Source organism: Mauremys mutica, chromosome 18, assembly GCF_020497125.1.
Source record: "Mauremys mutica isolate MM-2020 ecotype Southern chromosome 18, ASM2049712v1, whole genome shotgun sequence".
NCBI lineage: Eukaryota > Metazoa > Chordata > Testudines > Geoemydidae > Mauremys > Mauremys mutica.
The window spans coordinates 25,209,212-25,232,295 of NC_059089.1; the positions used below are offsets into that span (position 1 = coordinate 25,209,212).

At 41.7% G+C, this 23,084-nt stretch overlaps 2 protein-coding genes across 8 annotated transcripts in view; one reads left to right on the forward strand and one right to left on the reverse strand.

The window, feature by feature from the left end:
- The first annotated feature begins 14 nt into the window (after positions 1-14).
- MORN5 (MORN repeat containing 5) lies at positions 15-17,568 on the forward strand. 3 transcript variants are annotated; one of them, XM_044992842.1, is made up of 6 exons: positions 148-175; positions 1,170-1,276; positions 1,618-1,765; positions 2,458-2,569; positions 3,534-3,665; positions 16,456-17,568. In XM_044992842.1, exons 2-6 carry the CDS (start codon positions 1,260-1,262, stop codon positions 16,533-16,535), a joined length of 489 nt encoding a protein of 162 aa, XP_044848777.1. In that variant the 5' UTR covers positions 148-175; positions 1,170-1,259; the 3' UTR covers positions 16,536-17,568. The 3 variants fall into 3 exon arrangements, with proteins under 3 accessions (XP_044848776.1, XP_044848778.1, XP_044848777.1); XM_044992841.1 differs by lacking the exon at positions 1,170-1,276 and having other exon boundaries at positions 15-175; positions 16,456-17,273; XM_044992843.1 differs by lacking the exons at positions 148-175; positions 1,170-1,276 and adding an exon at positions 70-134 and having other exon boundaries at positions 16,456-17,276.
- Positions 15,807-23,084, reverse strand: part of LHX6 (LIM homeobox 6) — a 44,180-nt gene continuing 36,902 nt past the window's right edge. For 3 of the 5 annotated variants that reach the window (XM_044992838.1, XM_044992834.1, XM_044992837.1), the window contains exon 10: positions 15,807-16,009. In XM_044992838.1, the coding sequence (XP_044848773.1) occupies positions 15,962-16,009 (48 nt within the window). In that variant the 3' untranslated portion in view covers positions 15,807-15,961. Of the gene's footprint in view, positions 16,010-16,058; positions 21,311-23,084 lie in introns of those variants that run through there. The other 2 variants (XM_044992836.1, XM_044992835.1) reach the window with 1 other exon arrangement.

Consider the following 23,084-nt stretch of genomic DNA (forward strand, 5'->3'; position numbering starts at 1 on the left):
GGGCGGAGCTTGTTCTCTGTCTCCGCCTGCTCCTCCTCCTCAGGCCCCGCCCACCATGGTGACAGTTACCATGGTGACAGTTTGCTGCCTAGCTGAGCCCAGGCCAGGGCGCGTGCCGGGCGGGCACCATGGAGGTCACGGGCAGCAGCTACTTCGGGGACTATGTGCATGGCAGGTGGGGGCGGGGGCTGAGGGGGGAGGGGCAGCCGTGGGGAGCGCGGGGGCAGGGCCGGGCCGTCACCCCAGGGTGCTGGGCCATTACACTGTGAAATGCGGGGTCTGGCCGTGCCCCGGCGCGAGCCATCAGGCAGGGCGAATCCTGGCCCTGGGCGTCCCTGGCTGTGAGAACCCGCCAGCGGGAAAGCCCCTAGCGGCACCGTCCTGGCGCGCCCGCTGGCTCGGGCCCGCAGAATTGCGGGAGTGGAAGTACAAGCCCGGGTTGGCAATTGGGAGCCTTTATGCGAGAGCGGCACAGCCCAGGGTGGGGCGTGAGGCGTAGCTGAGGCCTAATCCTGCTCCTGAAACAGCTTCCAGTGGCCCTGGGAAAGTCACTTGGGGCCAGATTTCTAAAGGTGTCCTGGCACCTAGAGATGCACATAGGTGCCTAGTGGGATCTTCAAAAGTGCCTCATCAGCTGTCTCCCCACTCCCATTGAAATCAGTGGTAGTTAGGCATCGAGGTGCTTTTGAAGATCCCACTGGGCACCTGTCTGCATCTTTGGGAGCCTAAATATCTTTGAAAATCTGGGTCTTAACTTCTCTGCATCACTATCTGTAAAATGGGGCTAAAGTTACCATGCTGGGGGATGTGAGGATAAACCAACTTCATGTTATTCATCACTCAACCACACTGCCTTGTTGGAGACACTGGAGAGTGGTAGGAAGAGCTAGGACATGTCCTATTAATAACTGTAAATAGTGTACAAACGCTGCAGGAAGGATATTGGTGATTCAGGAGGTTACATGCTTCCTTTCAATGCCATAGCCTGCTGATAGAGGGTGCCTTGCTGCTATCGTCGTTGTCACATTTTGGATGAGATGTAAACCTGACATCTTATGGTTATTAAAGATTCCATGGCAGGTGTTTTGTTTTGTTTTTTCAAAGCTAGGAGTGTTTGTCCTATTGTCCTGGCCAAATTCTTAAAGGCTGATTCAGTTTTGTCTCCCTAGCATTCCACTTGTAGTTCCTGTTGCAAAAGGTGTTTTCACATCCTGTCCTAAACTTTTGGGTGATGTTGCTGGGACTGTTAAACCCCAGAAATGGCTGTGGCTAAAGGGTGGGTACATTGAGCCCTGTTTGTAAATCCAGTTTGAAATGCATTTAGTGGGGGTTGTTGGATGAAAGCTGCCTTGTAAATAACAGCCATTATGATTCACCCTTTCTCAGGGTGCTTAAAAATGGTCATCAGTTTTCTACTGTTCATAGCTTCTGATTTATATTAATTACTATCAACCTCCCCTTTCTTCCATTTGTACATTTTTTAAATTATTTTTATAGGTGCATCTCCTCTAAACCAGGTCAATTTTTTAACCAGTAAGGACTTCGTCAGTTGTGGGGTTTTGCCTTTTTGGACAAATAGCCAAGTGTTCTTAAACAATTCCTGATTATAATTCACAGGATTGAAGGGAAAGGCCGCTATACTCTCCCAACTGAAACCAAATATAATGGCACAATGAAAGATGGAATGTTTCATGGCAAAGGAACCTTGTATTTTCCTAATAGAAGCAAATATGAAGGAATCTGGGACTGTGGAATATCAAAAGAGGTATTATATCACTAGTCCTTTTGATGTGATGCTGAAGGCTTAGAAACATAGCAATAGAACACGAGGAGGTTGGAAGTTCACCTATGCCAACCCCCCGCTGCAGTCATAGGAATCTGATTGGGTGGGAGTATGCCCTTCTTATCTAAAAGCTGATCCCTGCTCTGTACTCAAAAGAACGTTAAAACCCTTTTGCTCCCAAAGGTTACTGCCAATATGCTTTAGGGGAAATTCTCCCTGGTTCAAAGACTGTACATTCAGAAATGTTTGTATCATGAAATAAGTGAAAAAGAGTTCTGTGGCACCTTATAGACTAACAAACATATTGGAGCATGAGCTTTCATGGGTGAATACCCACTTTGACGATGCTTTTACAGATCCAGACTAACACGGCTACCCCTCTGATACATGAAATAAGTGGAAGCTTTCAAATCACCACCTTTCCCACTGGTGGCTTTTTGACTCTCAATGTTGGCTTCCCCTATTGCATGGACAATAGCTATTTCCTACTGAACAGGGAAATGATTTGGTTATGGAATGTGGTTCTTATGGATCTGCAGGCATTATTTCCACCTGCACTTAAATATATTATTTATTCTCAGATAACATGCATCCTTGGTAATGGATATAAAAAATTGTTATTCTTCACTCCATTCATCACACTTATTAGTTCGGTACTTGAATTTGTTTTGCAGGGGAAATACACCTTTGCAGATGGTCTTGAATTCAAAGATAAAAAATGGCATTATTGTGATGGCTATGACAGAAGATTTTATACAGAAATCTGTTCCGGCCTAAAACCAGCAGGTACTGTGTTGCATTTGTGTCTGGAAGGATTTAAACCAACAACTGTGTTTATTAAGAGAGATTAATTCACCTACATGAGTAACTTGGAGCAGGAAATATTCTGGTTTATTTCAGAACTCCATCCACATGACACTAACAAATGTGGTGAATAGTCTCTTCTTGAGTGATCATGTCATGAGGGCAGGACATTGTTACCTTGCAATTTCTGACATCTGATTAAGCTTTTTAAGGGTTTCACATTCACTGCATTCTAGACATATTTTATTACAGAGAACTGGGACATAAAACAAAAAAAGATATATTACCTTGCACTCATAATTTTTCATAATGTTCTAAAGTACCTGAAAGAGTAACAGAAATCCACAAACAGCATGGTACATGAAATGTGTGGCTTGAAAATGACACATTTTTTGTGGATACATACTTACTTTATGTCCATCCTATAAAATTTGTCTGTTAGACACATTTACTAGTTCATCTATGACTAAAAGGTGAAAAAATTATGTGATAATCACTGAATAATATATTGTCATAGTGAACTGCAGTCTTACTATACAACATTTGAACAATGACATGTCTCTTTAAGCCATGGCTAGACTTTCTTGGCCTTACTTTGGAGTTTTCGCAGCATGTTCATAGTATTAGTCTTATGGGCTAAATCACAGGACTGTGAGTAAGGGTAACCAAGATCTCTTCCTTTCTATGCTAAACATTTTCTGAGTGGGCCGCTCTGTGCTTCAGTTTCTCCATCTGCAAAATGGTCATAATAATTACCTATCATAGGAGTGATGGAAATCCTAGTTTAGTAAAGTTTATAAAATGCTTTGAGATCTTGTGATGGAAAGTGCTATAGAGATATAAAATAATATATATTTATTATCATTATTTATTTTGATAAAAGAGTACAGCTGTTAAAAAAATGGGATTTTTTGTTTTTGTAATAAATTATACTGTGTCTTTTCAGGTATCTCTCAGCTTACAAATTTAGATCCTCCCAGAACGATTCCACAAGGCTGTTATGACTGTGGTGATGGATTCTATAATACTAATACCAGAGTTGTCATTGATTACAAACTCAGGTTTTTGAGGAATGCAGGTATGTGTTTTATTCATCTTGAAGTACAGTGTAAGTTGACTTTGTTTCACATACATTCTATCATGCATGATTATAGCTGAAATTTAAAAACCTATATTCAAGTTCTGGATTGTTTGTATCAATTAGTTAATTCTAAGGAAAGTTGTATAAACCATCCTGCACATTATATACAAAATTATAAGTGATGTTTTCACAAGCAGATATGAATAAATGCATTTGATTCATATTTAATAGCTTTTAAACCCAGGAAGACTCATTCTCCATTATGATGCCCAGCAAGACAGTGTTTTCAAGATATATATCTATCTTTTCAATGGGCTCAGTCCCGCAAGGTGTCAAGCTCTCTGCCCTGATCAGTTAAGTATGTGCTTAACTTTAAGCACGGGAATAGTCCCTTTGATTGCAGTGAGACTGCTCACTTGCTTCAAATTAGGGACATATTTAAGTGCCTTGCTGGATTGTGTCAGTGCTAACACTGGCAGGATCATGTCCTGAGTGCGTTTACAAATCTGGATCTAGTGTTGTGGGAGGAGAGGAGGAAAGAGGGGAGACTAAATGAACTGGAGGTATCATCTGCTACAAAATATACCCTGTGGTACTTAGCCTGTTTCATAAACCCTCCATAAATACTGATTTAGATTATTACAAATGGCACTGATCCAAAATACTAGAGTGGGCCTACTGATGAGTAAGATAAGTAAAATGCTTTCCAAAAACACAGGAACCTGCACAGATTAGTACAGGCGGGAACGCCTAGGAATTCAATTTATTGTTTTTTAAATGTATGCTTTGAACTCATTGTCCTTAGCTACATTTATTTCTATAGCCTACAGATTGTATCAATCGATATTCAATAACATCACTTCATAGAATGCAGTCTAACAAGATAATTATAAGTAGAATATGCAGTAGATTATTCTGATCTCTTTTCTGTTAACATTCCTTTGAGAATCCAATACTAGTGTAAAGTTAAATTTGTCAACATGGGTGTGAAGGAGGAATGTATCATGTAGCCATACCCTTCCTCTAAGAACACGAACACAATTGAAAGATCCAGCACTTGTTCGACATCAGAGGAATGTTGACTTCCCCAAGAGAAATAATTCAGGGCACAAGGCCACTGCAGTTAAAAAAAAAACAGCTGTAGGCAGAAGAAACTGAGGAAAGAGGTTGGAATGACAGGGAACAGATCCAGAACTATTCCTTTATAGGTTGGTCAGGAAAAAGCAGGAAAACCTCCAGGCTTCTGTCCAAGTCTTGAAAGCATCAAAAGCAGATGGTAGGAAGCATTCAGGAAGCTCTTACAACAGCTTGACAGGTTTAGCCAAATGACACCATCTTCCTCAGGTCTGGGAGTGGGATTTGAGGATACTCCAGCCCCAGCCTTTCACCCTTGTTTGTTGCGAAGCTGCTTGCTTCATTGCTGATTGAGCTAGCAGGGAAAGGAGGCACTCTGCCTTTAGCACTGACACTCCTGCCAAACAATCAATGAATCAAAACATCTTTCTAGCAAGGAAAAGAGAAGGCTCTATTTGAATTTGTTGCAATTTGCTTTTCTTTAATGCAATGTGTGTACACAGATTATCACAGAGATTCCTGCCTCCGTTAGCAGGACTTCAGTTTCACAAATATCGAGGGCCTGTGGCTCATTTACATTAATGCCCCTCACTGCCAAGTGGTTCAACAGGGTCCTAGTGTAATTGAGACCAGGTCCAGGGTGCATAATGAAAACAACAGTTTCATTTCTCCTAGTGTTACTAGTCAAGGATTTCATTTTTTAAAAAAAGATTTGCAATTATTTTTCAGTTTATAAACCATTTCTTCCTTGGGGATATACGGAAAATTCTGTAATCTGTTCATGTGCTTTTTGGATCTTTTCTTTTTTTCCCCAATATCATCTAATACACAAAATTGCAGACACAAAAAGAACATGCTGAAATGCCTATTTGTGAGAAGAAATCCTGCTCACATTTTTCAATCGGTCATTTTGGAGTTAGACCCCGCTACTGCCACTGAAGGAGTATAGCCTTTGAGAACTCATACTCCTGACACCATTTTTATTGAGTGGCCAATATAAAGACCTGAAGATGAATATCCAGAGTTTTGCATCTTTAAATTAAAAGCATAAAATATGAGATTTTAGATTTGCTGTCAAATGGAGAGCAAATTCCAGGGTTAAAGGAGAGCTATGGCATTCTGGGAGTGTAGACACTAGACACTGTAGTTTTCAAAGAGAAATTACAGTTAGAAGGAGACGTCATTCTCTGCTGAGGAGGTGGTGTGAAAGGGGATAACTGAGTGTGACTAGCAGCTCTGCCCCACTGATAACAAAACAAAGAGGTTTTTGGTGTAATATGCTTTCCTTTTGCTTCCATCCTCCTGATGCTAACTTACCTGGTGCAACCCCTGCTCCTGCTTCTCCTAATCTGAGATTGATTCTTCTTTGCTACCTGTTCTTCATGCTCCTCCTCTAGGACTTAAATGGTGCATAGGCCTTGGGGTTGGCCCTCTGCATGTGGAATTGCACCTGATGTACCTTTGTCTCTTTATAGAACATTAGAGAGGAGGGCAGAGAGGAGACAGAGACAAATCCTTCTCTCATTTACACCACTGTAAATCCAGAGTAGGTTCATTGAAATCAGTACGTTAACTATGGATTCACACATGTGTAACTAAGAGCACAATTTGGCCAAGGGACTCAAGACAGGCTATTATTTATTGAAAGGAAAGGTTTTTTTAATGCTGGAGTCACAAAGCTGCCAATAATCAAGTTATGATTTCGACAAGCCTAGAATCTTGTGACTTAAAGGAAAAGTCCCAGAGTGCTCAAGTGCAGAGTTTCTGAGTAAATTATTACAACCAGCAGAGGTTATAAGTCAGGAGTATTATTCTGTAGTTTAAACAGCTGTATTTTTAGAACATCAAGAGTTTAATTACGTCACTAATATGACTCTGTAGTGAGGGTTGAGATGGCACTTTAATTCTAAGCCTCAATAATCACATGCTTGCAGCTTCCTCCTAACTTTACCCTTGGGACTGAAAACTTCTCATGCTTGGTCTGAATGAACCTGGAAATGAGTCATCTTGGAAAATTTGAAGAAATTCCATTTATCCCTTCTGGATCATCCAAGGACAAAATCCATTCAATTATTGTGTAGAAGTGTGTGGCTATCCCTCCCTGTCAGTATCTGAGGGAGGCCACACCCCCTGACAGTTGGGCCACTGTCCAGGCAAGGGTTACTGGGGAATTAGCAATCTCTGAGGCGCTAGCCCTCTCAGCAGGGCCAGACACCAAGCCATCCGGGGCTCAGGCTCGGCAGGGCCACAAACAATCTTGGGGCTCAGGCCCTCAGACAGGGCGGAGCACCAAACGGTCTTGGGGCTCAGCGGGCAGGGCGGAGCACCAAACAGTCTGACGTCCTAGCTTTGGCAGACAGCAGACAAACGCAGGCCTCTTGGCCTAAGGTAGGGAGGCTGTCATCCCAGAGGTGGGGTTGGCAGCAGGAGGTAGGGGGACCCGGGCCCACCCTACTCCACTGGGTGCCAGCCTAGAGCCCTAACAGTGGCAGATGGTTCCATCACTGAGTCAGCGGGGATCCAGCCAAAACGCGCTGACCTGGATTCAGGCAACAACACAACTGGACTAAAGTCTGGTGTCCCTGGGCTATTTCCTACACTCCCATCATTGTGTACCTGTTGCTCGGGGTTGTCCTCTATCTCCCTGGGGTATACAGCCCCAAACAGCTCCTTGGCGTCCCTGTCAGCAGGTGGCTCTGGCAGCACCTCTGGGTCCTCGGTGCAGAGTAGGTCTCCGTTGGGCTCATGCCCCAGCGACAGGCAGGAGACATCCATCTCCTCTGGCGGCTCTCGCCCAACTGAGCTGCCTTTTATACTTCCTGTCCTGCCCCTCTGCTTCTGGCAGGTCAGACATGGGTGTCATGGCTCCACCCACCCAGAGGTAGGCATGGGTTCCTCCCCATCAGTCTCTGAGGAACGCTGTGCACTCTTCAGGGGTTTTGTCTTACAACTTAGATGTGGTGTGTACAGAGTACTCAGTGAGGAATGTGGGCTTTGCTTTGTCTGAAGAAATGTAGTTGAGAAATAAAGCCATAATTATCTGAAAATCATGTGTTACTCATGCACGGTGTATTACTTTCCATACCGCTCTTAGCAAGTACCAAATGTGAGCAGATGTTTGTGCTCATTCTCTGAGCCACTGGTGACATCAGAATTGGTAGAGGGGCGAGGACTTGGCAATCTTGCAGACCTACGGATCTTTCTAGATATGAGGCAGCAAGTTAAACTTAAAAAAAATGTTCTACTGCAGGAAAAGAAGTACTGTACTTTCTGAACATCATTCTCCTCTGATGCTGCCCATTCTATTGATGCAGGTAGTGGGTGAATGCTCTGATTCCAGACTAGCCCCTAAATTTGCCTAAGAATCTGCAAACTCTTTTGGCAGATGCTCTTTGCAAAGGTACTGGAAAAGGAAAGCCCTTCACCACAAAAAAGAGAATAATATTTTCATTCTGCGACTGAATTTAGGTTCCTAGTGATTTGAATGTCTACTTATAAGACTAGATTATTTAGTAATTTATATATTTGTTTCTTTTTTATTAGATTTAAGATTCTGAATGTAGATGAGCTCTAGCTCCAGTATGTTGAAACTCTTAAAAGCTCTTTGAATAATTGTTCTATGGATACTTGTTAAGCTAAAGAAATCAGTTTTGATCGGCAATAAAAGTTCATGCTATTTCAAGTGCAATGCTACAGCTATTTGCTGTTGTATATTTAATCATTTTGAATTATATGTCATGTAAAAGATTTTAGCTCTGGGGCATTTGCCAGATGGCTGATTCTGCATTTCACACAACAAAAGAAATAATGTTTTTGTAAAGCTCTGAAAAATTGTTGGTAATCAGTATATTCTTCAAGGAATGGGATCCAGACCTGTTTAGAAAAAAAATAAGCTTTTGCAGAAATTAATTTGAAGTGCTTAGTCTTTACCTCTGGGCTCTGAACAAAACAAATTGTGTCTATTGTTTGTGGATTTTTTTTAATCAATTTGACAAATCCAGTGAATTTTAAATTTTACATATTTTTGTGACAAATGCAGTTTGTTTGCAATTTATTGATCTCTCTGCTTGGGGCTGGTAAACTTACTTCTCCAGAAAAACAAGCGAAGACAGATGAAGAAAAAGTTGTGCTCAGGTCTGTACATAGATATAGGTACAAGCCTATAACCCTTGCTCACACAAGTAGTCCTTGTGAACCTGAGTAGCCTATTGCTTTTTTTCCCCAACAGCTGAAACAGTTGTCCTTGTCATCTCCTGCCTTGGCTGCTGCTCACTCCTCTTTCTGAACGATCTGATATTCCTATCATTCCAGTCTAATCCCGCCAAAATGCCATAGCAAAAAGCATTTTACTTGTCGGCCATCTGACCAAGTTGCTCCCCTTGCTGCCCTTGACCTCAAGGTCTTGCTTAGTTTTACTCCAAACTGTGTCTTGTCTCCTATTATGTTCCCTGATGTCTCCTTTCCCCACCCTTCTTTTATTCCCACCATTTATCTTCTTCTGTGCTGCCCCATATTCATGCTAATCCCCAATGCCCCACTCCCCCACCTTCCAAAACCCCCACTTCTATGAAGGCCCCAGACAGAAAATATTAGATGAACAAGAGGGACAGAGTATTTGTTATTATAAACCCCTTCCTCTGGGTCTCCTAGTTCATCTCATCTTTCTGTGACTATCTTCTAAACTGTAAGCTTTTGGGGGCAGGGCTTGTCTTAAAGTCTGTCTTGTGCCTACCTGATAGACAGCATTTAACAAATAATGGATATCAATTGACTTTCCGTGGGATTTCGTACAGGAGTAAGAGTTGAGGAATACCACAATCACATCTTCTGCAATACAGGTCTGTCGCATCTTACGCACATTTAACACGCACAATTTCAGCTTTACGCGGTCGGCAAAAAAAAAAAGAGAGAAAAATAACAATGTTAATACTGTACCTGTAGCGAGGGTGATTCCGCCCGCCATTACACTCAATGTAATTTTGACTATAGGCGATTTTCGCTTTACGCGCTGACTGCGGAATGTAACCCCAGCGTAAGATGCGACAGACCTGTACTAGCAAGAAACTTACCAAGTAACATGTTTATTTAACTCACTTATTTACCTTAGGAACAAACTGCTCATTTGAGTGGTGAGAAGTATCCCAGACATAGGAGAGCGGGGAGAAGATTGCTGGGATTGATACTGGGGACTGCTGTGGGGCCAAGTCAAGGGAGCTGAATGGGAAGACGGGGGGGTGGGGAGGAATTCAGTGTGTTTAACTTAAAGAGAAAATACCCTAATCTCATATAATGAAGTAGCTGTGTGCCTGTCATCACCCTGATCACTTTGGCTGTATCCCTTCCCCCACCCTTCATTGGCATTGTCTTGTGAGATTGTATGCCTTGTGGTATAGGGACTGTGTCTTCCCTGTGAAAGCATCTAGCCCATATTGGACATGACTGCAAAATACATACTTATGTCTTCCTCACAGCAAAAGGCTGTGCAAGCTACAGCTATAATTGAGAGCTCTATGCTATATAACCTAGAGAGCATTTTTAAAATTGAATCTGGCTTCTAAGTTTTACCAGTCAATTTACCCCATTCAATAAAGCATTTTATTAACCAGTATGAGTGGCCCTCTCTACTGTAGCTAACATGGCTAACATGGTGTTAATATTAATACATGCATCACATTACTAAATTACTGCAATCATTTAAACAACTGTAGCCTTTGCTGATATATTGTTCATTGTGGTTTCCTGAGCCTAATATAATTGTCGCTTTGAAACTTGTGAAGGTTTAAATTCCAAATAGCAGCATGCCAAGAACAACAACTTTGTTTGTGTGTTAGCCATCCCACTGTGAATCCACTTAGAAAGTTTTGACCCAAACAGTATAGGCGCTTGTGTTCAGCTATACAGTATGTGTGAAAACAAATTTTGGAGGAGATGGAAAGTTCATTTTGAGGCCATTTTGGATTTACGCAATTAAATGGAAATGGAAGGGTGAGAGTTTGCGTGTGGAAGTAAAGGTTAATTGGATACATATTTTCCATTTTCTTGCCAACATTGATGTTGTTGAGGTTAGGTGTGGCAAGGAAGGGGGTGCTGGAGATTTTTGGGGAGGGGCAGTAGAGATGATGGCTGTGATGCTATCACAGATGGCTATAATTGTGGAATGGAAGACCACGATAAATTGCACCATGGGTGATAGGAGGAGTCAGGTATGTGAGACAATGAACAGCTGTTATTTACGGACCACTGAGAATATGCTTGGCACTAACATAGATTAGAAGAAGACAGTTTCTGTTCCAAGGAGCAGACTATGCGAAGGCCCTCTTTTGCAACCTTTGCTCAAGGCAAGTAGCTCTTACTTACGCTAGTAGTCACATTAGCTTCAGCAAGACAGCTCTTGTGGTTAAGGATTGCAAGATCAGGCCCTAACACAGATGCAGACAATCAAGTTCTAATATATAGGATGTATAAGGGAATAGTGCATGGCTTTCTCCGTGTAAGAGTCACCAAGTATTAATGCCTTGGGAGATTATAGAAAGATCCAAATAGGGTTAGCAGAGTGGTGGAGGTCTGTTGTTGGCTTGTAGCAGACTGGAAGGTAGAGTATTGCCATTTGGATGGAAACATAAAAAGGCACAGAAATCATTTAAAAGAATCAAATGATGTATTCCAGTGGCTCATCTAGCAAGACCTCAGTTTGCCTCAAGACTTCAACTGTATCTCATGCAAATTATTAGATTTCACAACTTTAGAATAACATAGCATTTATTAAGCAAACTTGGCCTCCTTGGATTTTATCAATGTTTTCATACAAAGCAATTTCATTTATTTTCAAAATCTGAACATGAAAGTAGCCCGTTTTAGCAGAATATATTTCATGAATGTATATTCTACTGAGGCCGCTGAGGAAAATGGAGAAAGAATAACCTTTTAAAGATAAATGAGCTGAAATAAAATTCAACACACAATGTGAAGAACTGCATACTACCCAATTGTGCCCAGGATGATAATTTACAGTTGATTAAAGAGTTTGTGTTTAAAAAAAAAAAAAATTAAGGAAAATTACTTCTGAAGGTGAAGATGTGCTTGGACAATCATATTAACATATTCAAACAATCGCAGTTTGTAAAATAGTAATTACAACAAGCTATCTGGTAGCATTAATCAAACGTCAAGGTTTAATTCCATTTTAAATATTGATGAAATGTGATTCTCTAGTCTAACCCTGGTGTTGCGGGGTTATGGAAGCCGCCAGCGACAGAAAAAGGGGAACGTGTAGTTAACAAGCAGCTGCCACAAAGACGGATCGGCATCTGTGATTTAAATTGTTAGCTGCACAGTCAGGTAGAGTGTAAAAAGGGTAGTCAAGAGGCTGTTAAGTCCATTGCTGCCAATTATTAACAATCAGGGAGGAGCTTTAAGACTTGTTCAGTACAATAAACCCAGTTTGTCTTGTTTCAGGGGTTACTACTGAAGAGGTTGCAGCTGCACTGATTCAAATAGCCCTAAAACTACAGTAATTATCAACCAGTCTTCTTTAGTGTGGCAAAAGTATGTTTAACCACAGCTTAACTCTTTCCGTTCTAATATTTCTCTGCCTCCTTACACATAGCTAATCCCTGGAGCCATTCTGACCTATATTTTTGTGGTTCCTCTAGCTATCCTGAATAGGCTCCTTCATTTTCCCTTACCTCAGTCTAAGGAATATTTGTGTGGTGCCCACCAGTTGGATAATAGTCCTGGAGGTTCCAGATATTTTGCTCAAGGTCCTTCATTGTGGCTATGGAGTCCCTGTTCCTTTTTGTGGCTCCTAGTGCATTTTACCCACCTTCCAGGGCTGCAGCCTCATCAAAGACAATGATTAGAAGTCAGTGGGACAGTGAGCATGAGTGGAATTACGCAGACAGCGCGCTGCCAGCTCACTTCCACTTTCTTTTCCACTTGGGTTAGTTCTCACCTCCATATGCAGTTTTCAGCAAGTTTTTCTCTTTTTAATGCAGCTCAGCTGTGAATAAAGCGTTAGGAGGCATAAGAAAATAATACTGAAAATATGCCAGCCTCGGGTAACATTTTCTTCTGGGTGAGGCTGTAAGTTCTGATCACCCAATCTCAAAAAAGAAAGAGGTGTCATCCGTGGATGAGTGCTGAATCTGATTAGAAATACAGAAAGGTTACAGTGGTTTTGTTTGGAGAAGAGACAAATAAGAGAGGACATGATAGAGACATACAAATAATGAGGTATAGGTAAAGTAGATCAGTTGCTCCTATATATCCTTTTCCCATAATGCAAAGCATGGAGACATGCAATGAAACCGAAAGGCCACCAACTTAAAATACCCAAAGAAATGCTTTTCTACACCATGCCTAGTTAACTGGGTGAACTCATTGCCACATGATGTTATTGCAGCCAAAAAGCTTAGGAGGATGCTAGGCATAAGTCAATCGCTAAATGAGAGTGGGTAGGAAGACGCTTTCCCTGTGTACAGATTATTGCATAATTCTTCACTATGGGGTTTCTTGTGTCTGCCACTGTCAGAGACTAAAACCTGGATTTGTAAGCTCTTTGGGACAGAGACCAGCTTTTTGTTCTGTGTTTGTACAGCACCTTGCACAATGGGGTCCTGGGCCGTGACTTGGGCTCCTAGACACCACAGTAATACAGATAATAATAGATGGCTCATAGGTCAGCTCCAGTGGGGTAATTGCTATATTTCTCTGAATGAAGCAGGGAGTGCCCTAAGGTAGGGCAATGTGCTGTAGTCCCTTCACCAGACAGGCTCTTCTTTCAATTCAAAGTGTGAATTGGTAATAACTGACTCCATTGGGATGTCTCCTTACAATTCAGCCTCTGTGAAAACTGTATGAAGTCTTCCTCAATGCTTATTTGCTGATACTTACTGTGCATCGAATCAGATCACTGCATGAGCTGAGCGATGGTGGTGTTGGGCCTGGATGAGAGACTAAAATCCTTAGAAGAAAAGGCTTAGGTGCATGTCGTCTACTGGAAAATGTTTCCTTCTGCATCAAGCTGGATGGACCAGGCGCCTGTTTAAAACTCATGAACTGAAGTCAAAAACATCTTGTGCCTTTCATATTGGTCAGCTGAGCACCAGAATTACATGACCAATGCAGATTCGTTACCAGGAAGGCAGTTTGCTCACTTCATGGAACTCACCTGAGCAATACGATCCTTATCAAAGGAAGCAATGGATACAGGTGGTGTTTAGCACGTGGAGTTTTTGATTGATTACCTCATTTTGACAGAAACAGACAATTTAATTTTCTTGCAATTAGTACAAGTCCAGAGTAACAACTCTTACATCGAGGAGGTACATAATCACAGAGACACTAACAGTCTGGACACTATCGAGCTCATCTAGATAGTTCATGGCCTCATCTCGGTAATATCGGAGCATCTGGAGTGCAGAACTAGAACTTGACATACAAAATAATCACAGTTTGCACATGATTTATTGATACTCCCTGTCCTGGGAGCATTTTATTAACCTGGGACCCTCCCCCCTTGCAGGGTCTCACAGCTTCGACTCCAGCATGAGCCCAAACATCTACACTGCAGTTTTATAGCCTCACAGTCCGAGCCCTGCAAACCCGAGTCAGCTGACCTGGGCCAGCCATAGGTGTTTTATTGCAGTGTAGACATACCATAGGGGCCAACTTTGCAGTCCTACTACAGCTTTAGTGGGATGTGTCCACCTAAGGACTTCAGTGTCAGACCTTAAACAAATTCAGTGTTTTTTCTCTTCTTTTTAGTCATCCTTTTGAAAAAGTTATTCCGGTGGTGCTTATTTTCTCCTGGCTTATTTCCTTTGAGACAGACAGAAAGAACATTGTAATTGTGTGTTTTATTAATGTCGCACTCATGCCAAGGAATAGAGCAAAAGATATATCCTGTACCTGCTGAGGTGGACAGAGAAAGAAACGTATCCACTTGGGGTATTTTGTCAAAATGATGTCACTGTATCATGCGTTACAGCAGTCAAAGCACAGCTATAGGCTAAACTAATGAAAGTCTTTTCTACAGCCCTGCTCATAGCAGTAAGCTTTTACAAAACATCATCCCTGCGTGTGCAATTGTGAGAGAGGTGACAAGCACAAATAACTGCTGTGTGTATAATTAGTAACTGTGTGCGGAAGAGTAACACACAGTAGTGTGCTCTTGGGGAAAACCTCCTCCAATTCACAAGCATCTCTGACTGCTGTTTGTAAAGGGTGTTGTGACAAGTGGGACAGAAGCCTGGGCACATGCTTTGATTAAGTCTATATTCACCAGTGCTCTAGCAGGGCTCAGCATGAGAAGCACCCCCCAGGCCGTGACTGCCTGCACTTGTTTCACTTGACCATGAATGAAAAAAGATGCTAAGATGGCAGGGAAAAAAGGAAAGGGAAACAGAAAAAGGAAAAAACAAGAGCAGATAGGGTTTGATCCAAAGCCCACTGAAGTCAATGGGACTTAAGAACAAACCTAAGATTTTAGTGAAGGGCACTTCTTTGCCATACATGCTTTGTTTGCTTCTCTCCTTCTTAGACCAGCACAGCTGCATTTATATGACTTTTTAAACTTAAATGTTGCTATAGAAACATAATAAAGGCCAACTCATAAGCAGACGTCTCCCTTCAGAAGCTGATTCCTCACTAGCAACGTTTCTTTTTTTTTTTTTTTAATCTATAATTGACAAGGTCAGTATGTTTGCTTTCAGGTAAGCATTGCTACAAAATCCTTGACATTTGGAACCAGGTTGGTTAGAAGCACAAATTGCAAACATTGATCAGAGTTTGTAAAGATGACAGTAAACAGAAGTAGCTCTGCTACAGTATGTGTCATTTGAATAAGAAAAGAGAAACTGGTACTGTTTAAAGCAATATAATTAATATTTTTATCTGATCTACTACACAGATTTTTTCAATCATCAACACAAGTAAAAGCCTCTCAAACATGTTTTTCAGACAGGCTGTTTCAGACCCTTCAACTGAAAGACCCTAACTACTATTATAACTACTATTATCAAGTTATAATTTTCAGTATTTATTCAAAATATTTCTATTCCCACTTTGCTGGATAGGTGCTTTCTCCAAATTGCCTTTTTGGTTTTCACTTTTCACACGGTCTCTGTGCTCTGACAGATAACATGACAGACATTGAATAATTGTGGGAGGTATAGAAGATTGTCTAAAGTACTTCCGTCAGCTGGTACATCAGCTTGTTGCTATCTGTTATAATGTGGCATTTTTGTATAATTATGTTGGAAGAAGAGCTGTAAAAAAAAAATCCAAATGAACTGGGGCTTTGACTCTGGACTTTTCACCAATTGCAATTTTCATAAACTGACACCAACATCAGTAAAGTTTTATGTCCTCATTATGGGTACTGGTATCCACTGTAAATGACCATGAGGCCAGAAATTATACTATATACAAGGAAGTGTTACAATTTTTTACACTAGTTCCAAACAGTTAATGTGATGAAATGGCCTAATGATCAGATCTATTACCATAATCCCTATGTCACGTCCTTCTGTTATACATGTTTGAATCTTGGCAAATGCCAACAAAACTGTACACAGGATCTGTTGGCTAAGTACGAAGTATTTTAAAAATGCATTTATTCCTCAAAGAAAATACTCTTTCTGATCTGGACTTCTCTATGCAAAGAACAGATCTGAATCTGTAACATCTGACAATTTCTTTTTCTCTCTTTCAGATGATGATGAACATGAATGGATCATTCGCACCTGCCGGAAAGGCTGGGATGAAATAACTGGATTTAAACCTAAACAGTGAACACAGCTTTAGCTTCTACCCTGATTTTGGAAAACAACATTTGATTCAACCTTAAGTCTGAATGTCTTTGTGGATTTAGATCAGCCCATACCATTATGTGATTGTAGTTTTATAGCCTTTGTTAGCATAATAAAACTGGAACCATCATTTAATCAACTACGTTCACGTGAAGCCATGGAAATAAGCTTACTATACTTATCCTAATATTCCTGAGAGGTGTGCAGTGTAGTAGGATCAATATATACACATTATTAAGCCTTAACATACAAAAAATTTACTAAAGAGACTGTCTCAAATTCAGTGCTGAAGGCATTCAGCTCCATCTTAGCATTTTTTCCCCAGTTATCTGTCCAGGTGTATTTCTTTACCCTCCTTTTGCTCAGTACTTTGATATTGTAATAACATACACCAGTTATTCTTTAATGACTGGCTTGCTAACTAGGAAATTATATCCATTTACCAGGAACATTTGTTGAACTCGCCTTTAACAAAATAATAAAAGAGAAAAACTGGGTGGGTTGCCGTTTGATTAGTAAGCCAGAAAATATTTTAAAATCAAATAAAGTGGAATTACATCATTGTCTTGATGTAAGTGCCAGCACTTCTACTTGCATGAACTTTATTTATTACACAAATCAGACATTTACAAAGCACAACATTAAAAGTATGTAACAAAACAGACATTGGTTTTACAAAAAAGTGCTTACAATTTAGTTTTTGTTTTTTCAATAAATACTAGTCTCGACTGTCCACTCATTCAAAAGGATTTTTTAACCATTGTAGCCAAGACATGTGTAATTGCAACATGCTACAACAAAATGATCTGCTTTTGAAATAAAATTCTGAGAAGTGTTTATAGTTGGCCTCGTATTACAAGGTCTGAATATATCAGTGACAGCAGTAGTGCTATTTAGCCCCCACCCCGAGCATTACGTTGTGTAAGCATCATTAGCTAGGGCATTGGGGTTAACCACCGTGAGCCAAAAATCAACAAAATGTTTTGGGAATAAAATTTTAAACCACTCCATTTTCAGTCCCTCCCTCCAGCAGATTTAGTTATCGTATTAAATTCTAGTGGAAAGTTCATCTTTCACTGGCTAACCTCACTGGGTTTAGTGTATAACATTTTCTGTAAATAGCCATTGGAATACTGTAATACACAGAGTCTGCAGTTCTGCACCATAACCCATTTGGCAATTACTGAATAACCTAAGTAAATGAGAAGGATTAAAAAAAAAAATCTACAGAGAGGAGATGAATGCGAATGACCTGAGATAAGGTTTTGTTCGATGGCAACAGCCAACGTGCAATGCATTGTGAAACAAAGTATTGAATAAATTAGAGGATTTCTTACATTCTTGGTACAGTTGAGTATTTTCCATACACAATATTTAGCTCTAAAACTGCACAAGCTGAATTGCTTCCAGTTCTTCCAAACAATTTGGGCTTAATACATCAGTCTGATTTCTGCAAAGCTGCTGTGGCTACTTACTGAAGAGATCTTCCTTGAGCATGAGTTGTACAGTGCAATACTCTCTACACGGCTAGTGGTGACTCCACTTACACTATATATATTTGGTCAGAAATGTCTACACATTAGCCCTGTGCTTTGCATTCTGATCCTGTCAGTGGTAACAGTTAAAATAACTTTGATGTACAGTACATATTACAAGTCAAATTTGATCAGTAACTAAGTAGTTGTTTAGCAGACATATTCCACAGTCTCCCGCTCATAAAGCTGCTGAGACAGAAGAAAAATGCATCAAAGCTTTGTCTCCCTCAATAAAACCGGGTTGTGGAAATCTCAGTTACCATGGCGTGTGGGGTCAAGTTACAGTCTGGAGTCTCATCCTCACAGTCTTAAACTGAACATCTACCCATTACTGTATTACACTAGTTCCACAACAAAACAGTCATTAGAATGAGCAAGCAGAGATGGGGGAGAAAGTGGCCCTTCCAAGCAGCATGTCACCATCAATGCCATTTAATGTGGACACAGACCAATTCACTACAACCTCGCTGTAACACATACCAACAATCTGAATGCTCAGCTACAGCAAACAAAAGGCTGTTGCCGTTCTCTCGCTCATTGTTACATACAAAAAGAAAAAAAATCTGGCTTATCATTGACTGAAAACAGATGCAAATTTCTACCAGTCACCTCCTCAAAGGGGCAATACCACCAAGTTCTGGACCAACATTAACCAATCAGACCACAGATGCAGATGGGTAGACACCAGTCTCATGATGGTTGAATTCAATGGAAACTATTCTTAATCTTTCAGGAGGTGAATAATAGTATTTTATGGACTTCTAACTTCATCTGCCCTTTCAAATGTTAACTTAAAGTGTGGATAAAACTTTTAGCTGTTGGGTACAATTGGCCTAGATGAGTTATCATAACAATGAATATATGCAACGAGACATACTGACTTGTTATTTCAGCAAATCTCAAGATGTGTTTTTGCTCTGTTACTTCTCCAGTCAATAGAGCTTGATGTTCACCACAACAGAAGTCCAGAGCTGCTCATTATGCAATTTACTTTGCGAAGTTACTTGGGTGAACACCTCCTCCCCACGAGCTAGACCCACATGCCCAGAAAGCTTTGTTATCGTGAGATAATGGGGTACAAACTAGGGAAAGTGCTGTGGTGCTGGAAATACTCACTGCCTAATGCTAGTGTGTTGGCTGCCATCTTGACTGAAGCTGGAGATTGGACCAGGGACCTCCAGAGCTAAAAGCAGAAGTCGCTGCAGCTTGAGCTATAAAGCCAGGTTGTCTAGCTGGCGGACTCAGCCTCTGCGGATCAGGCACAGAGAGGGACAGGTCTCACACACTGATTGGGTCACATTAGGACCTCACATTCTTGGAAAAGCTGCCTTCAAATCTCACCAGCAAGGCTGGCTGGAGCACTCACAGGAGAGAGATTTTGTTAGGGACCAGCTACTAATTTCAAATATTGTTTACCTTTTATTACTACTATCTAGGAAGAATCTTTGCAGTGTTTCTTTCCTGGCTTGGGACAGGGTTGTTGAGCCCTTACTCAGTGGTTGCAATGAGGCTGCTCGTGACAGTAAGCACTCACCAGAACGGGGTGAGCGCTCCACTGCCCGGCCCTTTCTGAGCTCTCATTTTGAACTGTGGCTTAGTCAGAGCATTGTGCTCCCACCTCAGTGAGCATTAGCCAGGAGTAGCTGGGAAACCCAGGAAACGGGGTACAACATAAAGACTGAGATAATCATAAAAAAGAAGCTGCCAGATTTATTAGCATGGCCTTTATCACACGCTGTCCATGCCTGCTGCGTGAGCTCAGCCGTCGCTTGTTCCTACTGGCCCCGTGTGTCCAGGTTAAACTAGTTAGCTGCACTCTAACTATATTGAAAATGCAAAGCAAAAGCTGTAACGTGATCTCTTAGCAGTTACAGGCTTGATTTATGCACCACTGAGGCAGGGGAGCAGGAACTGAACCCTGGGGCCAGCAGAGGCTGGTGAGCGCTAGGGGCTGATTCACAGGAATCCCTTCGTCAGGAATTCCACCAAGTAGGGACAGATTTGACTAGCTGCTGGGCCACCAGAGGAGTCCAGCTAGTGGAGGCTGCATAAGGGATATGCTGAGTCCTACCCATTCTGTTGGACAGTGCCCGTTTTTGTGTGGATGCAGACTAGCTACACCACCAGTGGAGCACTGGTGTACAGAGACCTTGTGACCCTTCTCACTGGCTAAACTTTTGCTACTAGGGTTCTTCTGCTGGGGTCTGTGCCAGTGTGAATCAAGCCCAATGTATTTAAGACACATCTTTCATTTGGAATTTTAGTAGCAAAATGTGTTGCTTCCCAACCCCAGTGGATGCAGTGGCCAGCAGTCTGGTGCAGATACACTCCTGGGATCACTCATTCAGGAGTGAAAAATGACTCCAAGCAAAAGGCTGCCAGGAAACAAAGATGTGGCTGATGGTCCTTGGGATGGAGGTGTGTCTAGCACGCTGAGGGCAGGAATAACAGTCAGGAACCTCTGAGCACTAAGCATGGCTGTGACACCCACTCCCTTTGTGAGCCTGGGCAAGTCATCAGCTCTGACTCGGTTTTCCCACCTGTAAATTGGGGAGAAGGAGATTTACTTACCTACCTTGGGGGGAGAGTTAATGGATTAGTGGTTCTAAATCTCTTTAAAGATGAAGGGCCATATTTCAGGCTAGCATAACTATTAACTTCAGTAGAGTTACAACCAGCAGTCAGTTTGGCTCAACGAGTGCTAAGTGGCTGAGCTAATGGGCCTGATCCAGATCTCATTTACACTAATGTACATCAGGCGTAATCTAATGGAATCAACAGTGTTACACTGGAGCGAGTCAGAATCAGGCCCAACTACTTTGCTCCTTCCTCTCTTTGTATTGTTAGGTAATAATCAACACCACCTCTGGCTCAGCATGTAATGGTCTTTTCCTGTTCCATGATGCTGGAAGCAACGGTGAAAGTGCAGTAGGATCACTAACTTGGGCTGTGCATGGCAGTGCCTTAGGGACTCATTGTCATTGTGCAGGTCCACAAGAAACAAGCAAAAACCATGACTGTTGGCAGTGCTGCTGGGAGGCAAGAACATTGGCTATCAGATGCTGTCGGTGCGAATAACAATGCTGAACTGAGTTTCCCCTGCGTGACCATCAGAGTTGCCTTCGATTGAACACCGTGTTTCAGTGACTGAGGGGCAGCGGTGGTGGGAACGTTATGGACAGATGAGGAAGAGTTCGCGCCGTCAATACTGAAATAGGATGACCTAGCAGGAAAAAGGTTAATGGAGAGTTAGCTACTTACAAAGACAAGCCAACGCCTCAAGAGAAACATGTTTTCAGGGAGCCCTGGCAGTCGTGTTTCCCAGCTGGAAACCAGAGGCTTGCTCAATCAAGGATTTTCCCCATCAACCAACTTTTTAAAAAAATAAAAAACATGGTTTGAACTTAAGCTTTAGTGACCCTTTCTACAGAACAAAGCCACTTCTTGAAAGAAGAGTTGTCTTGTGTAGATCAGGAGTCAGGAACAGGAGATGATGGGACTATGTTAATAGCAGCCTTCATTACCCCAAGGGCAGATCTTTAGCTTTTCAATCATTGTACACCTCATGGAAACTCTGTCAGTGGTGATTTTGTTTGCACCATAGAAGCCTCTCATACAGCCAGTCACTGAGGTGTTTTGGTTTTGAAGAATAAGATCAGGACTGTAACCAATTTCTTTTAGTCTGTCTACTCAAAACAACAGAGCAGCCTGGCGCAGCAGTACAATCTGAGTGTGTGCACACATGCTCCTCTTCACTGCAAATGGAACCAGGGCCTTAGCTTTATTTGGGTAGGGTCCTCCATCATTTTTTATTGTCAGTTGAATCCTATTACAAACCACATATTTGGAAAAAGACATCACTTTAAAGTGACACGGTGGGGGAGGCAATATATTTTGTTGGACCAGCTAAAAAAGATATTACCTCACCGACCTGGTCTTTCTAATATCCTGGGACCAACAGGGCTACATCACTTCAGAGTGACTGTTTTAAAAAGGTAAGTAACATTTGGGACAGCCCTGTACCCTCAGCGTCTGAGCCTGAGACATTTCTTAAGCAAAAAGCAAGAGAGTCCTGTGGCACCTTATAGACTAACAGACGTATTGGAGCATAAGCTTTCATGGATGAATATCCACTTCGTCAGATGCATGCAAGTAAGTTTAAGTGGCAAGTAGTTTAATTGAAACCAGTTGCACTACTGGTACGAGTAGAGTTTGCATGTGTAAGGGCATCAGAATTGTTTATCAAAGAGTTTGATAATCCAGGGTTGCCAAACAAAATACTGAACACTTAGAAAGGACAGAGCACAATGTCTTCAGAGATGGGTGCTGAAAGCTGAAACCAACGGGAGCTGAATGCCCCAGGCTTTTGAAAATCAACCCACCATTGAATTGCCTAAATAAAGCTTAGGAGCCTAACTTTAGACACACATTTTTGAAAGTCTTGGCAGGAGGTAAAATGTTTATTTGAACAGTAAGCCACACACCGGACATGGTCAGTGTTCAGTTGAACCATACTGGTTCATATCCAGTAGTTTTCTGTTATTGTTTCGAGACGCAGTAGCCTAGTATTTAGGGGTTTGGGTTTGTTTGTTTTTTAAGTGATGCCAGAGTCTCCAGGAGAGTTTCTCTTTCACGTTAACTCATGGAAAACTGAAAGGTCAGTGGATGGCAAAGGCCCTCTCTATTCAGAGTTATTGTGAATGCCCGTTTACCACAAACCACATGGAAAAGCTGGGTAATGAAGCATGAGAAAATGCTCATTACTACATGGAAAGAGGAGAGACCAAACGATTGGGTGACAGTGGATCAGGCAGGACGAATCAAAAGACTTCAATAACTCTAAGTGTAACAGCCCAACACATCCCGAGAACACCAGGCACGGAAAGGCATACAGACGACAGATATTTTGTCAGCAGTTGGTGAGTAAATCCAGGGTCACCAGCCATGGGGACAGTAGGGATGAGTTGGTAGCAGCTGGGGAGATATTTGGATGAAGC